The 27,499-nt window shown below is 42.8% G+C and overlaps 1 protein-coding gene across 1 annotated transcript in view; it reads left to right on the top strand.

Annotated features, from left to right (window-relative positions):
- Positions 1–591: 591 nt before the first annotated feature.
- Positions 592–27,499, top strand: part of ERCC6 (ERCC excision repair 6, chromatin remodeling factor) — a 37,167-nt gene continuing 10,259 nt past the window's right edge. The window contains exons 1-13 of the mRNA XM_088459777.1: positions 592–684; positions 2,689–3,045; positions 3,776–3,896; positions 4,599–4,710; positions 4,920–5,607; positions 5,694–5,819; positions 6,245–6,403; positions 8,479–8,614; positions 14,233–14,403; positions 16,817–16,993; positions 18,764–18,880; positions 26,251–26,346; positions 26,839–27,057. Of these exons, the coding sequence (XP_088315903.1) occupies positions 2,690–3,045; positions 3,776–3,896; positions 4,599–4,710; positions 4,920–5,607; positions 5,694–5,819; positions 6,245–6,403; positions 8,479–8,614; positions 14,233–14,403; positions 16,817–16,993; positions 18,764–18,880; positions 26,251–26,346; positions 26,839–27,057 (2,478 nt within the window). The 5' untranslated portion in view covers positions 592–684; position 2,689. The remainder of the gene's footprint in view (positions 685–2,688; positions 3,046–3,775; positions 3,897–4,598; positions 4,711–4,919; positions 5,608–5,693; positions 5,820–6,244; positions 6,404–8,478; positions 8,615–14,232; positions 14,404–16,816; positions 16,994–18,763; positions 18,881–26,250; positions 26,347–26,838; positions 27,058–27,499) is intronic.

The following is a 27,499-nucleotide window of genomic DNA, read 5'->3' as shown; positions in this document are numbered from 1 at the left end:
CATACCCCCAAGGGGTGCAGGTACACCCAGCCTAGAACCCCTGAGCAGCTCACCACACACACAAGCTATATAGTGCATAAAAGCAGACTCTTACTTAGCAGTTACAAAAATAATAATACATCTCACTGAATTGCTTTTTATTTAGTTTAGTTTATTTAGATAGATTGTAAGCAGCACAAAATTGTTAAGCTCAAAAGCACATTCACTGGGTGAGAATACTTCATGTAACATTCATAAGCATAATACCAAACGTAGTAGATATATATCTGCTGTTCTTCACTTGACACAGACAGCTGACACCAACCGGGTTTGATTATACCAAACTCACAGGAATATTAATTCATACAAAATCTAAAACTGTATATACCACATTATGCTTATTCCCTAATACCATCCTGCTACCCAATAGCCGGTGCCACTAGGGAAGACGTCATCGTACAGAAACGGAAGGGGATCTATCTCATTCCGTGCCACTAGTCCCTGCCAGTCACAGTAATGGCTGCTGCTGTTTCTCACTCTGCTTCCGGCATGTGACGGTCTTCTTGCGTAGAACTGTGCGACGCGTGTAACTGACGTCACTGCCGGAAATCATTGATTGTGTAAGCAGCAGAGTGGACAGGACACCGGAGTGAGCAGCTGTGCCGGGGCCACATAACAACCGGCCTCACCTGCAAGAGTCCAAAGGTGACCCGAGTGGCTATCCATCCTTACTGTGCTTGTGACCATCAGGGTCGCCATTAATTAGATGAATGGTCACTGTATGGTTTCCCTATTGCTGGGGGAATACATGTCCTTCCATTAATAGCTGTGACTTGTATTTCCACAGTGGATAGAGATCCATTGGTTTTCTGCCTCTGCTCTGATTCTAGAAATATTATAGTGTTTTAGATGGTGACTGGTATAGGGCAGAGGCGACAGATGTGCTATACGTAAGAAAGATATGTGACAGAACAGAAGCCCTGTATGGTTTATTATTATTTTATAAGTGCGCAAAACTAAGAATAATACAATAATCATAATAAACTTATTTTAACCAGTGATGACTGCTAAGCTAATCAAGTGCTATTGCAAAGGTTGTTTCTGACTTGGAATGGGCCTCAACCATTGTTGGTGAATAGTTTTGCCATCGGTGGTGGGACCAACATAGATAGGTGTACTTCAGCAATAGATATATCCGATGACAGTCTACACATAAGTGCAGGTGACCATCAATGGTTTTCCAACCGTTGCTATAGACCATTGATGGACGACCCTAATTCTCCCAGGTTAGTGTAGCTCTCAGGAACAAGGTCACTGTTGGGCTGATGCAGAGTTGGACACAAATTGGTTTTGTGAACAACTATTGTGTGTTTGAAGACGTAGTATTCTCTGGTGCCGAGTTTACAAGCACAAGTGATGTTGAGTTGTACTCAACTCAATGTCTCCATTTTCTGCTGAAACTGCATAGCTGAGTGTTCGTTCTCAGGCAAAGCTCACTGCGAATGTGTCAATGGAATAGAAGGCTTTGCAGTGTTGTACATATGCTTAACCTTTGACTGGGTGTGCAGGGTGCTCATAGCACCCCACGGCCTTGAATTGTACATAATTCTGACATGTGCTTGGCAACACTGCCATGTTAGTCTATTTTCAGTTAGAGGTTATAGTTTGTTATTGTACCCAAAGCCATTCCACAGGCTATAGTCTTATCTCTGTGCAGAGAAATTAGGAGCAGGACCAGGTACGTAGTTACGTTATCCTTTTTTGGTGTTTCAGTGTTCTGATTATCATAATTCGGTGTAATGTGTTATTTTTGCTTTACAGAGTAAGATGTCATACGAACAAGAGCTAGTTATGTTGAGTGATTTCTAATTTCAAAAATGTTGTAATTCTACAGACTTTAGAATAAAGACTTTATTTCACTAAATTGATTATGCTAACATTGTTTTCCTGTTGGTAAAGGTCTGGTGAATCTATAGATGATATACAGTTAATCTATTTTCAGACGCATCACGTGCCACTATTCTACATATATATTTCCTTTTTTTGCGGGGGGGGGGGGTTGTTGTGAGCACCCCACCTACGTATTTACGTGATTTTTACCTGCCTAACCAGTTACGGTTTAATTACACCTGTCACAAGATTATTTTTTCCACCCGGGATAAGGCTGTTGCAAGTGCGCACTGATGATAACTGCTATAAATCCTTGTGTACGTATTTGGCGTCTGATTACAGAGATTCTTATAGTTCATATGTGCAATTACCCACATTTTCCTGTGCATGCAATCTGGGAGCCACTGCGACCGACGCATTCTGCATTAGCCCCTGCTTCCTATTTTATCGGGATGTGCAGAGTTTAAGTTTCCAAACACATTATTTAATGGAATATTAAACTTGGATAATCCGAATCCTATTTTGTTTAATTTTAGAATAAATGTTCACACAAAGTGAAGATTAAATATGTGTAAATTTCATATTTTTTAATCCAGCCATCCGTGACTTTTCACTTTGCTACACATATTAGATAGTTGTATTGATTGCCTGCAGCACAGGTAGTCTGAGCTGGGTAAATCTAGTAAAATGTCACCAAATGAGATTGCACTGCTGTGATAGACTCTTGTGGAATCATATTGTACATTCACACATACTGACTCCAGTTCAGTAAAAGCCCTGTGATACAATAATGTTTCTTGCATCTTTTCCTGTACACAGAATGGCAGAGGAAACTCCCCCAGCCACAGAACACCAAGATACATCAGACGTATCAGTGCAGCAAGGCAGCCATGACTCTCCAGGACCATCCTCTTCCTGTCTCTTCCCCGCTCACACTGGTGAAGCACCACCGTGGAAATCGCAGTCCGTGTTGCAGATTAATCGTCAGCAAATCCAGGCTGTGGAAGAGGCCAACCAAGCTCTGGAACTGCAGGGACTGGGATTGGCAGTGTACGATCAGGAGGTGTTGGAACTTGGAGTCCTTGCGCAAGTGGATAATGCCATTAATGAGGCCAGTCGAGCGGCACGTGTTGTTGAAGCAGAAAAGGAACAGCAAGAGCTCTTGGATGAGTTACGGTAAGAGAAGAACTAATCCATTAGGCAGAAGATGGTAATATCCAAACTTATTTGTCAATATATTTAAAGTTATTCCATAGAAAATAATGTGAGTTGCTAATTTTATTTGTCAGAATTTCACTAAATGTCTTTGATATTGGCTTTTTTTTGTCAGAACATGACTTTTTATGAGTGACCATGCATTTATTCTTGCTGAAGTATAACTCAGTATAGGAAGATAATAGTGCAATCCAGAAATGTAACTAAATAATTCTGAGTTAGGAAATTCTTCTTAACACTGTACTCACTGATCTAATAAGATTACTTTTTTAAATGAATAATTATTCTGAGTGATTAAATTTTTTAATTGATAACAACCTAATACTTTGGATAATAGGGAAAACAAACATCAGTATTTTTTATCGCACATCTATTATTCAATTGAAGGACTATGTCAATAAAGAGAATTAGAACAATATATTCTTGAACACATTTAGCTAAATGATTTGGCCTTGCTCTCTCTTACTAGGTACATTTTGAAAGCCTTTATGTCTGTCCTCATCTAACACAACCAATAAGTTTGGTCTTAGCCAGTGTAGAGTTATAACAAATATATTTAACATATATACTAGTAACAATATTTTCTAGCAGAACTAGTAAAGATTGTGTTACTTATAATATTTGCAGAGCTGTATGTACAGATCTCTCATCATTAAACACAGCAGTGGTATAATAATCTTTCTCTTCACAGCTCATGTGTCACCTCCTTAAGGCAAATCAACAAAATTATTGACCAACTCGCTCCGCAAGCTGCAACCTGCAAAGAGATTGATCGGAAACTGGACTCCGTGAAACGGCAGAAACATAACAAAGTTAGTGCCAGTTTATATGCATTATGTCTCATTATGAAGTGTTTGAATGGAAGAGAGAGGGGAACCCAGCTAGTGCTGCTTTTTATTGCATAATACTTTGTAGCATTTCAAGAAGAGAGATCAGTCACATTTATGTTGACAAGGAATCCTCTGCCTTTGCCATGTGATTCGAAAGGGGACCTGTGTCATATGCATGTAGTAGGACCCCTTACCAGGGTGCAAGCCCATTTATTCTCACATACTTTAATATAACTTTGCATTTGGGACCTTGATACAGATTCTACTTACTTACCGTATTAGTATTAACATTTATTTATATAGCTCCAGCATATTCCATTGTGATTTAAACCTCATCATGATCCCCACCTACCTTTCAGCTTACACTTATTGTGATTTGATGCCTAAAGCAAACCAAATGAGTAATGTCTGTGTCTGTATGCCCCAGCAGTTTCCAAGAGTGAAAGGCAACGTTCATACCGTAATCTAACATAGCTTCAGTTCAGCATAAATGCCAGTAGCTGGAGAGAGTTGGACATGTACAGGTTACGCTCACTAAAACCACTTCAAAATCCTTAGCAAAGTACATTAAAATCTCTATTGTAAAATAATAACAAAATAGCAGCAATAAATACAATATAAGACACACCTCACAATCCCTACACGTCTGATACTTTTCCTGCTTTCTTTTTCTTTCTATGTCAGGAGCAGCAACTAAAGAAACTTAAAGCTAAACAGAGACGCCTAAGGACAATATTGGGTGGCAGCCAGGAGGACATTGATGATGATCAGGAGCAGTTGGGTGATCTTGAAGATGGTGAGCCTTCAGGGGTTTGTGACTGGGCATGACAAGGATTCCCAGTGAAGTGATAGGCTCAGGCCAAGTGAATAATTGTGCTTTTCAATTCCTTTTGCCTTAATTATTTTTGTTATTTTCGTTTGAAATTGTTGTTGTTTTTTTAACAGCATCTGATGACCAGTTCTAAAGCATATGTTTACCTATATCCTGATTGTTTTATTTATCAGATGTGATGCCCACATCTTTGGGTAGTATGCTGATGCCATCCCAAGAAAGTGAGTGGGAAGATCTTATTCGCACAGGACAAATGACTCCATTTGGAACGAAGATCTCCCCAAAACAAGAGCGCAAACCCAGAAAGCTGATGTTAAATGATTCCTCAGATTTTGAGAAGTATCTCACTGATCAAGCACAAATGGCAGCGCAGAGGAAGCGAAAGTTCACTCCCAAAAAAGTTAAAAAGAAATCAGAAGGCCAGGAGGACGCCAGAGATGTACCAAAGGGAAATACAATGGCCACAGTTACATCTGCTGTGAAAAAGATGAGTAAGAGAATGAGAAAATTACAGAACAAAGCTTTCCAGAATCAGTACACAGTAGGAGTCCCACGTAAAAAATATGCTTTCTGCCAACAAGACAGCCAAGCAAAGGATGATAGTGACGGATCTACTTACATACCTGAAGAAAGAGAAAATATGGAAGAGGAGGATGACGGATGGGTGCTTGACAGCCCAGGATCTGACTATGAGTTAAAACCACTTCCCCAGAAATCACTTAAAAAAATGACCCAGCATCAGGATCTGGACCCGGAGTTTCTCCCGAGCTCTGATGAAGACGAAGGAGAGGTACCCAACTCAGCAAAGGTTAAACGATGCAGAGATGATGGAAATGCCAAGTTGTATAAGCAAAGGTTACGGTATGTTTCCCTGTAGTGTGTTGCACTGTATATTGAAACTCAGTGTTCTGGTTTCCACTTGAATTTATTTATATTTTTCCCCTCAGATTATGGCAAAAGCAGCGACTTAAAGAGGAGCACCAGCGCATAGTGGCTGAGGAGTCAGAGGACAGCGATGTGGAGTTTGATGAGGGGTTCCGTGTGTCTGGGGCTCTGTGGAAAAGGCTGTACAAGTACTGATCTTAAACATTCTCACAGCAAAAATGATGTGATAAATAAACAATAATAATAATATGTGATAGACTAACTTTTGTAAAAGGGTTAAATGAGAAATGAGACCTTAAAAACAGTATTAATAAACCCTGCAATTTATTTTATTACCATAGTATTGTAGTAGCTTTTATTAAATTTGTTTTGTGACTTTCTCTTCTATGCATTAGATGGGATCACCTGTGCTCCACACACAAATAATTACTATTCAATAAGCAATCATTAATAAATACTATGTTTATTTTCTATTCGTAATACATTTTTAATATTCATATTGCACATTATACTATTTCATTCTGCTTGGATGTCTACATTACTCTTGTGTTTCTATTGTTTTGTTTTACCCTTTGCTGCAGCAATTGTGCGCTCATTCTCTCTTTCCCTACAGGTACCAGCAGACAGGTGTTCGGTGGTTGTGGGAGCTGCATTGCCAACAGGCAGGAGGCATTCTGGGAGATGAGATGGGATTGGGCAAAACCATCCAGATAATTGCCTTCCTGGCAGGTCTGAGCTACAGCCGGATAAGGACACGAGGCTCTGATTACAGGCAAGTGACTGCCCTGCAGACTGCCAGTCTAAGCCTCCCATGAATATTTCATCAGCATTATTACAGAGAGGGCGGACCTGCTGAATTATTCACCGCATTTCAATTAGATAGTTCCTTTAATTCGCTTAGTGAGGGGGTAGGGGAGGGGGATAAAGTCATCTTATGACAGGGAGGGGAGTTGCAGGGCACCGTTTATTAAAGAGCTAACACTAGTAATGAATTCTTGGCTTGTGCATCTGTGTATTTGATTCAGCTTGTGTCTTACCATTGACTGCTTGATACTCAGTCTCTGGTAACAGGGATATGGACATATCATGGGCACACAGAGGCTTGGAGGCTATTGAGAATATTAATGTTCTGGCTGAAAGTATAGAAGAAAATATACAGCTGTGTGCACTGTATACGCTATATTAAGCCTCCTTTTCCTGATCATCAGTGGTGTTGATGGTTTTATGGAATCATTTTGTACTTGATGCCAGTTTTCTCCTCTTGTGCTTTCTACTGTCACATAAAAGGACTGCAAACATATAACGATGCATAACATTTTCATGAGCATCTCTTGGCATCAACGTTGTTCTTAAATAAACAGACTTAATTTTTCATAAGAACCATTAGTGCATATTTAACTATTTCAATATGACGCCTATTTGCTGTCAGTTTTGTAGTTTATCCTTTTTTATGTTGTTGTTCTCTAAAACTGTTGCTGACATGAGTGGCCCTACTCTGTTTAAACTTATATTTGATGCTCCGTACAACTCTGAACATTGCTTGCACTAAGTTATACAAGCCATTTAGGGGGAATGAGTCAGGAAGGTAGAATGCAGTGTTATATACAGTTACAGATGTGCCCACATATTCCTATCCTTACATTGCGCCAAATAACCCCATTGATGGGCCGCAGACTTTGCAGCTTTTTTCTTAAAATGCGCTTCTTAATGTTCTGTAATAATCCTAAATGCTTAGTGCACTATTTAGATAATTAAAGTACAAAATGTAGGGAAAAGTACATAATCTGGGTAAAATGGCAAAAGACGTTCCTACAGTATAGGAAATCTGTCTTTGGCTTTTGTATCCAGTAACGATAGGTAGAACTTTTTGTGCTTCGTGTCTTAAATGTGCGAGGTATTAATATTTTTTACTGTAAAATTGGTGCAAAGTAGCAGATTAAGCATAAAGATGCATGCCTCGGGTCATTAGACTTTTCACCTACTTTATACCAATTCCTTTGCGACAAAACAATGCTAATCCTAACTACAGTATTTGGTACACTATTAGCTAAAAAATTAATTAAAAGGGAATCTAGCACGAGATTCGCTAACCGTGGAGGAGCTTCTATGTCACTGCAGTACTGGTAAAAGAATAGAATATTTTCTCCCACAGCCTTAACAACTAGCACAGACCCAGTATGTTTAAATGGAAAAGTGAACATTTATGATATTTCTCTTAATTTTCTGCCGTAACGCTGATCATGTCAGTTGGTTTAAATCCATTAATCAATACATTGCATTTTCTCTCACTTAGAAGATTAAAGCTTTATAGCTCTATGTTCTGCCCCTAGGAAGGCTAACCCAAACCCTGACTTTTTCACCAAAGTCATCTACTTCAGTATTATTTATCTCACTTAATACACCATTTTCTCCTTCATCCACTGGGAGACACTGGAGTATACACTGGAGTATACACTGGTGATGAGTGGAGCCTGGGACTTTAAATTTCTTTAGAAATGTAGTTGATTCCTCCCCCTCTATATTCCACTGGCCTTAAATTAGTGCACGAGGGGGCCAGGTGCATATTAGGTATGTCTCCAGCCTTTTTACTTTTCATTTAATTTTATTTTGCTTTGAACATCAATCAAGGCTACAGCAGGCAGACTGCATGCATGTGGGAGCCGTTGGAGGTTACTGCGGCTTGTGTCCAGGTCCCCCATGTGTCCACCATGCACCAGTGACTCATTTTAGAATGGTTGATTTTCTTAATTTACAAATAAAATTATAGATTTAACAATGAGCCATTCTTGATTTAGTGATACTAATAATCATCCTTGTGCTTAGAGAAATGCTCATTTTACTTTGCAGGTATGAAGGACTGGGTCCCAGTATCATTGTTTGTCCAGCCACTGTAATGTATCAGTGGGTGAAGGAGTTCCATACATGGTGGCCTCAATTTCGTATAGCTGTCCTTCATGAGACTGGAAGCTTTCCTGGGAAAAAGGTAATTAATACTAACTTCTTCAGTCTATCTGAATGCAATGTCGTTTGATCTTCTAACATTTACTAGTTTGAAGGCCTTTTGACAAAATCAATAAATTGATGATTTAATCCATCCTGTATAAGAAATTAATTGAAATTGACCTATTTATTGTATATTGTGGCCAGCACACCTTCTTGGGGATGACTTGAGTATTTAGGTATCATAGGTCAAGTTGTGAAATCCTGCCAGCTGATATTTTTATACTGATGTTGGATTTCCAGAAAATATCAAACAATAGCTATGAGCAGTTGCATGTTGTAGGCACGTGCTGAGCTCGTAATTAAATTAAATTGTTTATAGGTTGCCTCAAACTTCGGCAGTGCTGTACATAGCAGTGATACAGACTGGGTAGACAAGTTACAAGGTAGCCAGCATTTATATACATAGCTACAAGTGGACACATTATAGCATGTTTTTATAGATTGCATACTTCTAAAATATGTAGTGGGAATGGATGAAGCGAGGAGGGGGTGTAGTATAAGAGATCGAGAGGTAATAGGTGACAATGTATATCGATACCTAAAGGTTGACCGGGACAAAAGATTGACACACATACTGTAGACATAAAAATGGTCGACCTATGTTTTTTGTAATCTTAAGCCTAAACCTCCCCCTAGTGCCTAACCCTCCCACAAGTGCCTAAACCTAACCGTAGCCTATCCCTCCCCCTAATTCCTAAACCTAACCTTAAAAATTTTGACAAAACATAAAACAATATGTCAGCCATTTTGTGTTTACTGTTTCTGTCAGGCTTTTTTGTGTCGACCACTTGAACCTGTCTGCATTTTGCACTGTTGACTTTGGTTCGTGTCGACCTTTTACTTTCTATCTGTCATCCAGATACCACGAGGAGGGAGGACTTACATTATAAAAATGGTTACGAGTATTTCAAAACATCTCGCCCTCTCAGCATGTTCTCTCCATTTCTTTGGCTCTGCGGCGGGACTGTCTCAACATTCACTTTGAGATATCAGTACAATAATCAGGCATATAGACTACTAGGTGAAGTACCCGACGTTGCCTCGGTTTAAATCCTCCAGTTATTAAGTTTTATTATGTGATGTCATCCAAATCCATCCAGTGGAAGGCCCAGAACAGGCTCCCTGGGTCAAAGTTCTGCCCAGCATACACCAGCGGGAGGTCCAACCGAGACCATAACCCCTCTAAAACCTTGCCAGGATCCAACTGGACCACCACGTGTTTGTTTGATCCCAATCGGTGCAGGGGTGTCCAACTGCATAATTGGACAGACAACTAAACAGACCAATGAATTTTATATATTAGATGCAAAAAAGGTCACTGCCTAAATGACCTCATATAATGTATTGATACTATCCACATTGTACGCCATTAACCACAATAAGGTATTGTCATCGCTGTGCCAGAGATAGAAAAAAGTATGACATTATCTCTGGCACTTTATATTTATCAGATGGTTGTACAGATGTGTCCTCATACATTTAGCCTCCTTGCGCGTTAAACAGCTCTTCTAGTCGTGCCATGCCGTGTGACTCGGTAGTGCAGAGCGTCATTTTCCCCTCAAACGCGTTTTATTCGCACAGTGATGTGAATAGAACACACAAGCAGCTTCTGCGACTGCGGCTGTATCTGCATGCTAAATGCTACGTTACGGTGTCACAGCCGCTGACACTGTAATGTAGCATTTTGCAAGCAGATACACCTGCAGTTGGACACAGAAGATAAGCATGTTGCATATCATTTTAATCCGCAGAAGCTGCTCGTGTGTTCTATTCACATCGCTGTGCGAATATTACGCATTTGAAAGGAAAAAATTGCATGAAATGAAGCTCTGTGCTACCGAGTCACACGGCGCTCACGTGTTATATGTAATGCGACTTGTAGCGCACAGAGGATAGATGTATGTGGAATACATCATGTAGTTGTTTAGATTATGGGCCTTATCCAATCAGCCGCGAAATGTCGGAAATGTTTAATCTGGCCGACTTTCTGCCTCAATCGCCTGTTTTAGAGGCGAAATCTTTCCGTGCTCGTCCCCGCTATTCGCCTAATCCAATTCCAAAGCAAAAGAAAACGGAAAGCGGCGAATGCGGAAAAGGCGAAAGTAATGAAAGAATAGGGGAAATCAGTCTGTACCACAAAAAAACATGCACTAACACATAGATGTGTACTAATAGCCCTAATATTGTAACTCTTTTGGGTACTTAAGTTGTGTAAATTGCTTGCTATTAGCGTCTTTGTAAAAGTGGTGAAGAATGGCATAAAGCTGTATTTTTTGTGAAAATAAGTAGTCCTGTCAAATTTGGGGAACTTGAAAATGGGTGCTAGCATATTTTTATGTCTCTAAAGAGAACTTTTTAAAAACGTGAAAACTCCTCCTGCTACATGCACCTACAATCCTAAAAACACATGACCCATACTTGCAGCCCCCCAAGAACCCTATTTTGCTAGTTTTTATGCTTGTCCACCCACTTTTTACTTTTTTGCCCCAAAAATTACATGACTCTTTGGCGGTGTTCTTAGGTTTTTTTTTTATAATTAATTTAGCTTGATTTGACCTTTGGGGGGTTGTCCTAAGGGTTCTGAGTTGTTTCCTCACATTTGCACCCCAAAATAAAGATTTTGCACTTTTTTCACCAGCTATTCATTGGAGAGACTTTTCCGCCTATTACAATGCATAGAGTTTCCGCTTAGGTGAACTCGTCCTGGAATTGGATATGGAGATACTTTGAAAATAGGTGAAAAGTCCAAATCGCCGCAAACTTTTCTCCAAGCGCCACTTTTCGCGGCTAATTGCATACCGCCCTATGTCTTACTCCCTGCACTGTCTATCTAATAAGAGAGAGAGGAGTTGCCAGCAGAGGGGGCTAGAAGACCTCTCAACTTGATATGTCACTGCAGACTGAAAACTGACACATTTTAATGTAGTGTGAGAGAAAAAGGCTAAAAGGTTGAATGTATATAATAGTAAATAAATTACAAAAAAGAATATTATATAAAAATGCACTAGCATTAACATAAAAAATGTTCCTTCCATGCAGGCACACTATCAATGAATAATCAGATTTTTTTGGGCATGAAAAATGGTTCTTATGTCTTCAAGTGAATTTACCAACGATCCAGAATTGATTGCAAAGCAAATAATTGGCTTAGCAGTTTTCCTGTGAATAACACATACGTTTATGAGTGTCCCAGTACAACGCTGCATTATACATGCTAATGCTCTGACTCTGGTCCAGTTTGATGTCCCACTACATGTGCTGCTCTGAGACTTGTTTATTCGCTGCTGAAGGTATAATTAAGGGTCAGTTGTTCCATGGATCTAATCTTTATGATACTGACAGGCGGATTTATCTCTCCTGACTTCTCTGGGAGCTCAAAATAGTCCCTGGAGTGCAGGAAGGAGCGATGAGGCTCTCCTGTAAAGCAAAGGCATGCTACATCAGGCTAATTACCGGCACAGGCCAGTTAATCTAACGAGAAGGGAGACGGACGAGCCTTGTCTTACTGTTGTGCCTGCAATCTGTGGAGAGATGTTTATTAAGGGCTAGAGTACAGATTTTATTAACTGTACTACTTATTACAGTTTGAACATTGTGTCTAATGTTTTGAATGGTATATTGTAGTTGTTCATTACCTCTGTTTCCAGTTTGTCGTGTTATCTGTTCCTGATGAAGCCTTTAAACTGTTTTAATTGTTGGCTTTTGTACTTTCTGTGTCATTTCTGTGCTGCTGTGGGGAGTGTTCTATACAAGCAGAGCAGACAAATTGTAGTAAAATATAATTTATACTCTGCAGTCCTGGACACCAGTTTATAAGGACATCCTGTAAATGGAGAAACCCCAGAGCTTGACATCTAAATTAATAAGTGGAATGGGCGACCATTGTCATGAGGAGAACTGCCTACAGGACAAAAGAGAATATGCTCGCCATATGTAATTATATAGGGGATCCACATAACTCTGCAGTAACCTTGTCAGAATTTATTAGCATTGGATAATCCAGTTTATTCAAATAGACAGCATATTGTGCAATCAGAGCCTTTAAAAAAAAATAATAATTTAATAATACACATGGCAAATGGAGTATCTTTCGATCTCATTTTTCCTCACTAATTCAGCTGGAGGCTGGCAACTATTCAATTAGAATGCATCCCACTCATATTATAGATAATTGACTTGAGTTTTGGGACTCAGAGTAATAAAAATAAACCAAAGGTGTCAGATAATCCTTTGACTTCCAGCTTTAAGTTTCCAGTAAGTGTGCAGCCTACACGACGTCACAGCCGTAAGCTGTGCTAGTCATTTCCTCTCTTTAATGTATGACCAATCAAATCATTTATACAAAAGAAAGCTTAATATGTTCCTGGAAAAACAGTATGAAATTAATTACAGTGTTCATTCTAGCACCTGTGACAACCCGTGCAGTTCATCTCTCCTGCCTGGGGTGTCGCTCTCTGCTCTGGTACTTCCAGCACACTCAGCTGATTCAACAAACTGCTGAGATACAGACCAGAGTGGGCTAGAAGCACCAGAGCAGTGCGTGACACCCTAGATAGGAAAGAGGAGCTGCACGGGTTGTGACAGGTGCAGGGTCCTAGAATGAACACTAGATCAACATATTGGATGTTTGAATTTCATTTTATATGGAGCTTTGATTGACACAACCATATTCCCATACCTGTGCTCCACAACACTGCTCTGTGCTATTGGGTGACCCTGTCTTTCTTCCACTATGAAACTCTGTGAGTGCTCACTTGCCTTGCTTACATTATGTCACACTGCTCACTACCAAAGTCACCAAATGAGCAGGTGACACCCTCCCACATGACACTCATTGCCCACGTTTCCTGAGATAATCTTTACTGCTTTGAACATTCTGAAAATCGGATTGGCAAATGGTTGTCCTGGTCACATGAGGGCTACATTCTTATAGAACAGATGGCTAATGTAACTTTGTTTATTGGACAAGAGGAATATAAAAGCCCTGTCTATTATACATAAGTATTTGAAAGTGAGAGAGTAAAAACACAGGGTTGCCAAACTCGGTTGAATAACCCTCCATAACAAGAAGAAGAAAGGTACAACAGATGTAAGCCCTCTCATGCTGGTCATGGTCCACTTTAAGTTCCTATTGTGCTGATAATAATGAAAAGAAATGCTGGGGGTAAAAAAACATATGTACCATAATGGTGGCATTATTTACTTTTTATGTGGTTTCTACTATTATGACTCAGGTATGAAAAAGAGGGCAAGAAGGGAAATGTAAATGTATTACTTCTCCTAACTTGTTCTGCCTTAAAGGAAATAAGCATTTGCATTACACTGTAATAATAAAATCCTTCTAATTATATACTGAAGACAAGCATCATAACTACATCAAATCTAATCAACTTTGCATTTTCTCTACTCACATAAATTTAATCAAACCCAGTCATAAAAGAAAAGGGATGAAAACTGTCCCCTTCATACATTCAGCACCCCATTCTGTTTCCTCTGCATCTAGTTATAATGTTCTTTTTCCCAGTGTAAAACTGCTGCCTATTGCATAACCCTAAATGGTCACCCTTGTCTTTTGTCTTTCTCTTTGATGTTCCGCAGATAAAGCTGATTGGGGAAATTGGAAATGGTCGTGGTGTCCTTATTACCTCCTACTCCAATGTACGCCTAATACAAGAAGAACTGCAGAAATATCACTGGCACTACATTATCCTGGATGAAGGACACAAGATCCGCAATCCCAATGCAGCCGTCACTTTGGCATGCAAACAGGTGAGTGTGACAGACCTTACAATGCAGCCGTCACTTTGGCATGCAAACCGGTGAGTGTGAAAGACCTTACAATGCAGCCGTCACTTTGGCATGCAAACCGGTGAGTGTGAAAGACCTTACAATGCAGCCGTCACTTTGGCATGCAAACCGGTGAGTGTGAAAGACCTTACAATGCAGGCTAGCTTTGGCATGCAAACCGGTGAGTGTGAAAGACCTTACAATGCAGGCTAGCTTTGGCATGCAAACCGGTGAGTGTGAAAGACCTTACAGTGCAGCCGTCACTTTGGCATGCAAACCGGTGAGTGTGAAAGACCTTACAATGCAGGCTAGCTTGGTTGTTACTGTTGGGCTGCTAGAGCAAAAGCGAATTCTGTAGCATGGCATTGACGGCGGCAGAGTTTTGTGCCCTAATCCGAGTTGTACGCAAGATTGCCACAATTACACTCACATTTGCCCTGATTCCAAGCCGTACAGATTCACGGGCATAAATAGTGATATATTTTTTTTTATTATGTATTTATTTTTTTATATAAAGCGCATGCACAGATACAAACTCACTTTTTTGCATAACTCCGTTCTATTTGGAGTCAGATGGTACTTGGCGAGATCTGTCCTTCCATGAAATAGGGCGTGTTGTGGACGTGTATCTAAAGCTTCTTGCGTGTCATGCATAGAGTTCATTCTAAGGGGCCGGGCAGGGCGGCTATCTAATTAAGGCACTCTTGCGCGCACCCGAAAAGGGGCGTGGTTACTTGAATTATGGGTGTAGCCTTGTGATGAGCCCCCTTAAATCACTGTAGGATTCATGTGCTGCACTCACGAAGATGCTGGTCTGCCCACAAGCTATCCCCGCAGTGTGAATAGATGCCGTGTGCATACGCACAGCATCTATTCACTCGCCGGTGATTGATCACCTGAACTTTTCCCCTGCTTTCCCAGTGCTGCGCTGCCATAAGGGCAGGGGACACTAATGTGTACAGGGAAGGGAAGTCTGTTTCTGATGGATATCTAGCACCTAGCATGGGGCTTGTGCAATTGCAGACACTAATGATGGTTGCGGTGGTTTGTATTAAACCAGTGGGCTGCGCAGCTTTCTGCTTGCACATGTACAAACCCCTGAATTCTCGCATTAGCATTTGGTAGTATATCAGGCTTCCGTGGCTGCCCGCAACTACATCCACTTTGTGAGCGACTCAGATTCAGCCTCATTGTGTCCGTGGAACTAAATGTGGATATTTGTCCTTATACAAAGGTTTATGCATTATGTAACCACACCGCCCCCATCCATACGCTTGGCTTCATAGCCATCGTCCTTATCGGCGCACCAGACTTAAGCTGGCCACACACTAGACCAACTTTCATCCAACTAGTTGATTGGTTGGAATGAAAATCTGGTAAGGTATGGGAGTAAATGATGATCAGCAATTTGCTCCTAAATGCCAGAAAACAGATGAAAATGGTCGTTCAGACGAGTTTGTTTAATGTTTGATCTAAACAATTTGTTCAAACAGTATTTGTTCTTTTTTTCCAGTGTTTGGTGGCAAATTGCTGATTGTCATTTGCTTTCATACCTTTACCAGATTTTCATTCCAACCAATCAACTAATTGGCTGGTCTAGTGTGTGGCCAGCTTTAGGGCCTGATTCAGAGCCGTTCGCTATTTGCGGTCGTTCGTTCAAAAACAAGGGGTGGCTATTCAAATGATCCGTTCGCAAATTGCAGTCTGTTCACACCTCTAAGTCTGAACGAGCGTGCAAAGCATACGCTCGTTTATTTGTTAAAAACGCCCCCTGGCCGCTCGCACCATACGTCATGTCCGCTATTTATTAGATTAATCGAGTACATCGACCAGCGTATGAACTGCTCGCTATTCTTGTGGTTGTTTTTTTCAACCGCTATTTTGCGAGCAGTTCTGAGTTAAAAAAAACCAAGTGACGTGGTCAATGACGCTGCTGTATTAATTATGCACTCCCTTAAAACGCCCGTTTTGACCTTTAAGCACGCCTGCGTTCGAATTCCACTCCCCCGTTTACAAGCACCTTCCCCTGTTACCACCCACATACGCCTCATTCTGTCACTCAAAATAGCAGGCACTCGCTATATAGCGTACAAACGATTTTCGCCCGCACTGACTGGTTCGCGCATGCGTACTAAAAACCGTACGCATGCGCAGATGTGCGAACATCGCTCGGAACGAGCGTACGGCCACTAGCGAGCGGCTCTGAATGAGGGCCTTAGTCTTGTTGGAAGACATTCATGGTCTGCATCAGGCCCTTTATGTGCATGGTATTGGCAGGGATGTTATAAGAGACTGTGTTGTATGAGAGCACCTGAATACCTAGATACATTAATATATTATAAAATGCATAGGTTTTTTTTGTTTTTTTTTTAAACATCCTTTTCACTCTTGCCAGTTTCGTACCCCTCATCGTATAATCCTGTCTGGATCTCCAGTGCAAAACAATTTGCGGGAACTGTGGTCTTTGTTTGACTTTGTCTTCCCGGGAAAGCTCGGTACTCTGCCTGTTTTTATGGAGCAATTCTCTGTACCCATCACCATGGGAGGGTACTCCAATGCATCTCCTGTGCAGGTACACCTTTTACCAGTTTCAAATCATGTACAAGAATGTTTTACCTGTACAAATATAGGATAAGGAATTTAACACTTGTCTAAGTTATTGAGCAGTGCTTCCTATAATACTCTGTGGTCAGTATATTTGAGCTTATTGCTAAACAGCAGCAATTATTTACTACATTGTCTCCCTCTTTCCTTTCCGGTAGGGAGTGAAGCTCAGCCACCTTTGCATATACCATCATATACTGTCTGTGAAAGTTACCTTACATAAAGACGCGTTCATTATGTTGACATTTTGAAATTAGGGTTAGACTAAAATAGGAGTGCCGACATGACTGTCAACATTCAGAATGTTTACATAATAAACAGGTTGACATTGTCAGTGTTGACATTGTGAATTTTCACATGTCAAATGTTGCCATACTGAATGTTGTCATGTCATACCACCCCCAATTTGGCGCCATTGGTGGTGCTGTACACTTCTGGCTTCACCGTACACCTGCACTAAATGCTTAGATAGTCTTTGTACTCATTTACCCTACAGAAGACAGGTGGCAGGGTTTGTTTCCGGAAGCTAGTTACACTACACAATGCCAACATTGGTGGATAGGTCTTAGAATTGCACACTCAGAATAAAGAAAGCAGTGATTGTTATTTTTTCTAAGTTCCCTTGCCTTAGTAGAAAATGTATTTTGATAAGTAATTTAAGTAGTTTTCTTGTTTGTTTCTTGTTGTTCCTTTACCAAGGGCCAGCAAGGGGATCACAGGACATATCTGTCAGGCCAGGAGTGTCAGTAGGGACAATGTGAAACGTGGTGTTTGTTGTTTGGAGTGACAGATTATTTGTTTAATATAATGTGACGTTGGGTTTTATTCCACAGTGTCATACAGATCACACTCTCTCCTCTGATCTCAGGATTAGCAGCAGAGACTCAATGATCTGCCTCATCCATGAGCCGTTGGTGCAGGGATTCTCCTCCAGGGTCCATTAAACATTTATTCATTTAAGAACTCCCTAGAAGAATAGGGTTAGTGGTAACGGAAAAATGAACCTAGTCGGACAGCTGTTGGAAGGATTTGGGCTTGCAGTGCAATAAACAAATTGCAGCTTAAACATTGGATACAATTATGGATAATTAGCACTTTAGGCAAATGCCTGAAGCACTCGGAAGCCATGGAGACCTTATATTAGCGACCACGTTTGTGAACATTAAGGAAAGGCTGCTCAAAAGCTGTGTGTAAATAATAACCAGTCATTTCTGGGTAGGAAAGAAATGTGGGCATTTAGCTTTACAGTAGCAAGAACGCGGTAAGCATCTATTATGTCATTAAAATCAAGGATTGAAAAAAATCAAATTATATACACACACACAGATATACACACAAATGTGTCCTTTCTCATCCCCATGCAGCGCAATATGCCTGGCGTGAGTGAGCCGCCGGGTTCTGTGCAACTCTGCTAGCTTTGGGTTATTTTTTTGCCAAAAATGTCTTTCGCAATGCGACTAGGACGCACCAGAAGTGCTGATTAATTTTATCTGTATAGGGCTGAGACTGTAAAACGGAGCTTGGTGTGGAAAAAAGCTGCGACCGCTGTATCGTAGCACTTCGCATGCTGAGAGACTAAGTCGCACACTTAGATGTATTTTTGGCAAAAAAGACACCCGGTGCTATCAGAGTCTGACTAGACCAGCTGTGCCAAGAGGGGATGTTTGGTGCGACTGAAGCAAAGACGAATGAGGACACATCTTTATGGATTTGTAGTAATAAATGCTTCATGTTCTAGGTGAAGACCTCCTACAAATGTGCTTGTGTTCTTCGTGACACCATAAATCCTTATCTCCTGAGACGTATGAAGGCAGATGTAAAGATGAGCCTCTCTCTCCCTGACAAGAATGAACAGGTAACCTGTCTTGTGCATGTATTTTTTTATTTTTCCCCATTCATCCATTTGGGGGATATTGGACCATGAACATATAAGGGAGATGTACCAAACCTTCTGTAGAGTGGAGAAGTTATACATAGCACCCAATCAACTTCTAGCTAGCATTTATCAAGTACAATCTATAGAATGATAGGTAAATGCTGATTGGTTGCTACGGGCACCTTCTCACTTCTCTACTCTTTAGGAGGTTTAATACATCTACCCAATAGAACCTCAATTAGTACTTTGGTGCTTTACAGTATATATCTTCAAACTGTTTAAGCTCGCTCCTCTTATACATCGCCATCCTGCACGTTCTGTATGAATAGGGAACACTGAGCACTCAGCCCTTTTATACCCAAGTTTCCCGGGAGAGTTGTTGTTGCTTCTCTCTCTAATAGGGGTATTCAATATGGAGCGAAAACTTCGTTTCTACTTCAGGGTCCATAGGGGGTCCACAGGGTTGACCTTGGGGTATAGGTTGGGAACCAAATCCGGGCACCACGCAGTTAAAGCTTTTAGCTCCCAGGATGCACTGGGTCCACTCTCCCTATAACCCCACCCCCAAGCCAGAGGCACCTCAGTTTAAGTTGGTGCCCGGCCGGAGTCGGGTCACCGTTAGCGCAGGGGGAGCTGATTAGCAGCCCCTAAGCTTATTTTATTTTTTTAGGGACAAAGTTTTTTCCATGGACTTTGGACTCTTCAGAGCGGCAGCGTCGGACTGTCCATAGGACGTCTAAGCTGCCGCTCCGTCACCCCGCTGGCGCTGAGACGCCAGTACAGATCTGGGGATCTCAGCGGGACCCCAGAGTCTGTACTAGCCGGACTCTGTGGGCGCCCAGGACTGCTGCCGGATCCACGGGGAGCAGGTAAGGTCGCGGATCACCGCTTGCGGTGATCCGCGCATTCAAATGCAGTCCTGTGCCTCCGGTCTCAGGGGACAGACCAGAGGCGCCGGCAGTGGCGGCGGGCCCCCCATACCCCGTGTGTCCACTAGACCACCTGGGACTTAACGATCGGTGCAGGGAGCCGGCGTCCCGGGGGTTAATAGCCGGCCAGGGGAGGCAGCCTTCCCTGTTACAGCGGCTCCTCCCCTCAGCTCAGCGCGCCTTTCAGTATCCATAGTCTGGCGTCGCTGAGCTGCTTCCTCCGCGGGCCACGCTTCTTCTGAGGTCTCCAGCGGCCATTTTATCTCTGTGGTGCAGCAGAAATCTCTGGAGATGGCAGTGAGTCCAGTCCCCCTGCGTACCTCACCATCAGGTCAGTGTACACAGCACTGTAGCCTTCCCAGACACTGAATCTGGGCAGTTGAATGCAGTGTAATAGTGCAGTATATTATATGACATGTTTATGTATATATGTATATATCTGCATTGTATGTGACTTATGCTAGTGCTGACTGTACTTTATTCTCTCACCTGTCAGTGTATATCTATCCCTTTTCTTTATCTGCCCTAATACAGCTGTACTTAGGGTGGTTCTGAGACCTCACATTTATATACTTGTTAATATTTGTGTGGTTTGTCACATACTGTTGCGTGCTGCACGTTGCCATATTTTAGATGGAACTGTGTGTTGCATACGCTGAAAATGGGTCCCTGCAGCTAATTTTTGGCATCAGTCAGGACCAGTATAGCGCTGCTTAATATTTCCGCCAAGATTGGTCAGATATGTCTGACCAGGAGATAGAGCGTTATACTGCACCCATTTTTACTATCCTGCAAGTCATGTGCTGCAGGTGTTAGTGCGGAGGATTTGACTCATAAAGGGTTCTGTATGTGGCGTCATCTGGTGCTGGCCTCTTTCACGACCCCCTTGGGCGGTTTGTTTTCTCGGGATCCTCTCAATTGCGGATCGCCGGGCGGGCCCCATTGTTGTACCTCACTTGGGGTTACTTCACCATACTGCCCTTTTCATCTCAGGGTATCTCGCAGCTTCTTGCACTCTTCCCCTGTGACACAGACTACCGCTCCCTGCAGGGTTTTTTCGCAGTATATGAATTCCCCCTGGTGCCACAATAGTCTGTCATTCCCCTTGCAGGGATTACCACAACAGCCACCCTGGGTGGATGTCGTTTTCTACGAAACGCTAATCGGCGTGGTTGACGCCCTGTGGTTACTTCCCAGTTGGCTCTGCCGTGAACTGGGTACTGTTCGGGGCTCTTTCCCTCTTACACGGGGGGAAGCCTATTTCAGGTATTATTATCCCTGCTTTAGGGCTGGTAGCAGGTCCATTCTGGTTAGAGTGAATGTTGACCTGCACCTGTATCATACACCCTCAGTATTGCGTGCCTTCGGGTTCCCTGTTGCTGACTAGCGGGTGGATCGCATAGCGGGACTCTGGCTGTTGCCAGATAGGAGGTGTTACAACAGTGTTTGGCCTCCTGTCCCAAATTCCCTGAGGGTCATCACGAGCCCCTCCTGGGGGGGATGGGCGTGTTACTCGTCTGATTACAGACGTTACTACGCCTCCCATTCCTGCGTGGTCGGATTCTTCGGATCCGTAGGTGGTAACTCTGCCTGAAATCAGTATACTTGCTTTCAGGAGTTGTTACCCATCCTACCATGGCTATAGCATGGTTGGTTAATACTATTGCATATTGGGTTGATGCATTTGTAACGTTTTTTCCCCTCCAACACGTCGGGGGTTCAAATGTATTTGGTCGCTCACGTAATATATGCTGTTGTCATAGGTGGAAATGCCTATATTGGATACCAGTCTCCTAACTTTCAGAGTTCCGGCTGCGACTGTATCCTCCGTAATACCCTATGGCTGCGCTCTGGGAATGCAGAGGTGCAGATACCATCTTTAGGGTTGATATTGTTTGGTCCTGACCTTGACAAGATTGTAGTAACATTGGCAGTATTACTAACGACAAGTTTACCGCTTTCAGCTATGCCCACTACAAGGCCTCAGACTAAGTCTGTTAAGTCTTTTTTGTCCTCTGGGTCAGCCTAAAGGTCTGTTTCTTCGTAGACTGTCGGCATCTACAAGGGCCGACATATCCAGTACCGAGCAGGCCTGGACTGCCAGCCGATCCTGCTTCTGAACCTACGGATATCTCTTCAGCCTGACGGGACAGGCCTACAACTGGGAGATACCGATTTTCTCAGTTCGCCCGGTATTAGTGTCAAGTTGCCGCGGCTACGTGGGTAGGAGGGTACGCCCTCTTTACAAGGGCCTTACAGATCCAGAAAGCTATGCAGTTGTTGCGGTAAGCGGAGCTAATTAGGCCATCCCCACTATCTCAGTGAGGGACTGGTTGTTCTGCTTTCTTTCTGGTGCGGTGGCTGAATGGTCCTCTTTGGCCTATTCTCTGTCTCAATTCCCTGAACCAGTTCCTAAAGCTACCTGGGCTCAGGAGGAAATCCCTATGCTCCATCATACGATGTTTGGAACCTGGGGACTTTATGGTATCACTGGATATACAGGACGCGTGCCTACGGGTACTTAGAGACCTTTCCTCAGCATGGGCTGAGGTTTGCTGTATCACAGCAACACTTACAATTTTTCGGGCTCTGCCTGTTGGGACTGTCCTCAGCCCCACAGGGGTTTACCAGCGTTTTGGATTTTCTGACAGTTCTTCTGTTCAGTATATCCCAATGCTCCTGTACCTGGACGGCCTCCTGCTCTTAGCGGGATCACCGGGGTACTTTACGGCCAGGTCAGGATGACTGTGGCTTCTTCAGGGTGCAGACGTTTAATCAACGGGGAAAAAGTCCTCCCTGCATCCCTCTCTGGGTATTCTTCATCTAGGATCCCTGCTGGATTCTCAGAATCTGAGAATTCTTCTGGCGTAAGACGGAATCTCCTCTCTTCCATTAGGAGTACATGGTTGTCTGCGCAGTCGACAGATGTCTTTACACTCTGGGATGCATGGTGGAATGGGCTCAGTTCCATTCCAGGCCTTTCCATAATTGGCTCATCTCCAGATGGAATGAGTTTTTTCTGTCGGATAACTGTTCAAACGATGATGCTCTCTCCGGAGGCAAGTCGGTCCCTGTCCGGGTGGCTATGGCCATCTCGTCCAGGGTTTTCTTTGCTATGGACAGTGTCTGGATCGAATCCTTTTCAGTGCAGTTGGACGTCTGTCGATTCCACCCTGTCAATTAACTTACTCTGGCATAACTCTTGTTTCCCGGTGAACCTGAAAAGGTTCAGTCCGACAGGGTCAGGACAGTGGCTTCCTTTTTAGCAACACTGTTCGTTGGGTGGCAATGACAGGTATGTCACATATTCGGACATAGTCCGAGGGTCTCCTCCCGACCATCTCGGCAGCGTTCATTTCAGGAGCTCTCCATTGGGAAGCGGGAGTCCTCAGCCGTCACGACGTGCATCCCGGGGACTAGTCTCTTCCCCAAGAGAGGTTTCATCTCCTGGTGAGCAGGGGGGGCCCCCCTGAGGTGACCCTCATGGCCTTCTGACTTTATCACACTATGGTGTTACAGTTCAGCTTTGGGGATTCTGAAGCAACCTTCAGCGACTCTTTGTCGGTGAAGTGGTCCTTCCACTTTGTGTACCTGTGTTCTCCGGTCTCCCTTCTTCCTCAAGGTCTTTGGAAGTGTTTTCAATCGAGACGGAGATGCTTTCCTGCTGGTGGCTCCTGATTGCCCCAGATGTCAGGGGTACTTGGATCTTCGGAGTCTCTACATCGATACTCCATCCCTGATGCTTCACTGCCCGGACCTGTTGTCTCAGGGTCTTTGGTTTTGCCTTGGACCTGGGTCGTTTGTCTTTGACTGTGTCCTTACAGTGGTCTTACGGCTTCCCTGGCTTTGTCATCGTTGGAATGATTAGAGCACATGGATCAGCTTTTGCTGGGACCTACCACAAACTGTGGCAGCCATAAATCTTATGGTAATGTACCTGTCGATATAATCCTCCGGTGTCCAGGATTTCCAGATATTCTGGCATTCCTTCCGGCTGGCTTGGGTTTCACACTTGGCCTGGTCTTCCTGACAGTGCGGATCTCTACACTGTCAGTATGGTTAAGATATGGAATTGCTCCACTCTGGTATCCAGTTCATCCTTTGGAGTGTTTTCTTGATTATGCCTCCATTTGTCCTCCCTAGGGACTCCTGGGGAGTAAGTAGTGGTTCTTCGTTACCTCCGGGGACAGTCAATGGAACCGCTGGTTGTGATAGCCATTACATGGTCTATTGCTTAGGCTCTCTCTTTCTCTCAGGGTGTTTATATCAACCAGGAGAGTGTCTGAATTGGGAGCGTTCTCATGTGGCTCCCTCTTCTGGAGGGCATCATGTCAGGGTGGGAGTTGCTCTCGCCCTGTGTTGCTTCTTAGTGGTTTTCAGGTTCCATATTATTCTGGAACTTATGGTACGGCCATTCTGTCCCCAGTCCTCTCGGCTGGTGTGGCCTCATTGACTGTGGTCTGGCCTCTTTGGATTTTTGTGATCCGTTCAGGTTCCTTACGGAAATCGGACTCCTTATTGGTGGTCTGAGATTTCTGGTTTTCACAGGAAAGGATGGCCGGCCTATAACCAAATGTTGGCTGGATGGCCTCGTAGGTCTTCCTCAGGGGCCTACCCATGGGTAGGCCTTCCTGTTGTTGATGCTTGTTTTTTCTCGGGCCATGTGTGCGGCTCGCTGTGGCGCCTCGGCTGTTTTACCTTACTAGGTGGCCACGTGGTCTTCTGTCCACACCTTTTTAAGGTTCTAGGCATTGGTTTCCTTTGCCTCTCAGGATGCTTCCTTTTTGGCGACGGATTCTCCTCTCAGCACAGGAGCGTCCCCACCCTTGGTTGAACTGCTTTGGGACATCCCCAAGGTCAACCCTGTGGACCCCCTATGGACCCTGAAGTAGAAAACAAGAGATATGGTAAGAACTTACCTTTGTTATCTCTGTTTCTACGAAGTCCATAGGGTCCACAGGGCGCCCGCCCTGACGCACCTGGCTTCATATGGGCTGTGTGGCTGGTCACCGGTTTTCCGTCTCCCATTTCGGTGAGTATGGTTATTGAGTGTTCCAGTTTTCTCTCTCTTTTTCTCTCCTCCTCCGGCCTTTGGCTACTTACAAACTGAGGTGCCTCTGGCTTGGGGGTGGGGTTATAGGGAGAGTGGACCCAGTGCATCCTGGGAGCTAAAAGCTTTAACTGCGTGGTGCCCGGATTTGGTTCCCAACCTATACCCCAAGGTCAACCCTGTGGACCCTATGGACTTCGTAGAAACAGAGATAACAAAGGTAAGTTCTTACCATATCTCTTGTTTTTTGCGATGTTTTCGCACCAATGACGTCATTTTCGGAGGTTTTGGTTTTACACCTATTCAATTTCAAAGACTTTTCGCAGGTTCGAAAAGTCTTTGAAAAAAAACGGGGATAACTTTTCACCACTGAATAGGTGGCGAAAAAAAGTGCAGAATTGGAGTTTAGGGGTGCAGGCTTAAAAAAAAATAGCCTGTGTTAAAAAAAAAAATAGGGACACCCCAAAAAATTGATTTAAAAATTGGGGTGAAAAAAAAAAAAAATTGGGAAAAAAGTGTTTAAAACTAGGGAAATATGTTCAGGGCTATTCTGCAAGTATGCGGCAGGTGTATTCTAGAATAGGCTATTAGCGGCAGGTGTATTATAGAATAGGCTATTAGCGGCAGGTGTATTATAGAATAGGCTATTAGCGGCAGGTGCATAGTTGCAGAATTTTTAAAAACTTACTTTAGGGACATAAAATTATGCTAGTACCCATTTTCATGTACCCCAAATTTGATGGGACCACTTAAAAAAACGAAAAAAAAAAACATAAGTGCTCTTCTGCATCACTTCTTCAATGTCGGGAAAAAACACCTGCTGCGGCTATTTAAATCCCCGACTTTCATTTGCAGGCTAAAACGGGGGTACCCATAGTGATCCCCCATGTTTTTACAACTTTAGGGGGGTCCTACAATTTATTCAAGGAAAATTTTGTTTTTTTACGCAGATCCCACTTCGCAGCTTCCCGTTTTCGTAGGTTTTATATTGAATACGGGGATAAAGCGGGCGCGCGCCCGATACTTTATCCCAGGAAAATCTCCGATGTGGAGCGAAAAGTCCAGCACGGACTTTTCGCTCCCATATTGAATACCCCTCTAAGCTTTGGTTCTCTCTGATGCTGCTCTGTGGGACTTAGTTAGGACAACAGTGAGTTCCCTGTAGGATGGGGATATAGAAGAAGGTGGAGCCTGAATAATTGGACAATATTTTATGTGCCAAGGTCCTAATGGAGGCTCCTATAACCACATGTCCAGTGTTCCCCAATGAATTCAGAGGAAAGGATTTAATGTTAATATAAAAATCCAGATTTTATGTATTGGGTCAAGATTTGTCCTATTAATACTACATTTTACCCCGGTTCATATAGGTCCTGTTCTGCCGTCTGACAGAAGAACAGAGAGAGGTGTACCAAACCTTCATAGACTCCAAGGAGGTGTATGGCATACTGAATGGAGACATGCAGGTGAGGATAGCGGGCAAATAGAGGAGAAGAGACCGATCCTAATGGCATGAGAAAATCATTCAAGTGGTCTCTGTCAATCTAACTTTCATGAGATTATATAAAATTTAGTTACAGAAGTTATATTATTGTGATTTAATACACAGTGAACCAAGGAAACTGGGCATCGGGTAGCCAGTGAGAGCAGTGTGGTGGGGGGGTACTGTGCTAGACAGACACAGTAAACGATTATACAGTAGATGAACACAGTAAAGATACATAGGTCGGTAAAGATCTTTTTTGACATTTTAGTATTACAGTGGCAGATTAGAATATAGTGTGAATTGTATGATATTTATAGGGATCATTAATATTTAAAATGTCTGAAAATATTTTACTAGGTGTTGTGTTCATTATACAAACAATAAAATGTTTCACATTTCACCAAGTTTAATAGCCCTATATTATATCTGGCAATGTAGGATTGCAAGCAGCTCACTCATTTGCATCCCACAGGTTTTCCCTGGTCTCATTGCCTTGAGAAAGATTTGTAATCACCCAGATCTGTTCTCTGGAGGCCCTAAGATCCTGAAAGGGACCAAAGATGAGGATCTGGAGGAGGGTGACCAGTTTGGTTACTGGAAGCGCTCAGGGAAATTGATAGTAGTGGAGGCACTTCTGAAAATCTGGCATCGGCAAGGACACAGAGTTCTTCTATTCACCCAGTCACGGCAGGTTAGAATGAGCTCACTTGAACATGTATTATATGTTTTTTTCTAGGAGTACTTATACTGACATGGGTTAGAAAAAAGACTCCAGTCTATCACTATATGGTAAATTCTAATTCCTTTTATCTATAGAGAGGTAGAACAACACCCTCACAGTGAGACATGCTGCCATCTTCTAAGTATAGCTACAGAGAATTCTTCTTATGCAGGTCTCATTACAGTTTGTGATTTATATTGCTATTTAGGCAGTTATAGATCTAATTAGCAGCAAATTTGGTTTATATAGGCACAAAAAAGCCAGTTTTTAAATCCAGTTTATGAATCTTCCGTTACCAACTCCCGTGGTAGTGAATGCCATAGTCTGACCACCATAACCAGAATTTTTTTTTTGGAACAACACCATTTTGTGATCATGGTGAAATAGACGCTCTTTACATAGATCAAGATAT

Source organism: Taudactylus pleione, unplaced genomic scaffold (genome assembly GCF_031769625.1).
Source record: "Taudactylus pleione unplaced genomic scaffold, aTauple2 ptg000935l, whole genome shotgun sequence".
Classification (NCBI taxonomy): domain Eukaryota; kingdom Metazoa; phylum Chordata; class Amphibia; order Anura; family Myobatrachidae; genus Taudactylus; species Taudactylus pleione.
This window is presented reverse-complemented; position numbering and strand designations above follow the sequence as displayed.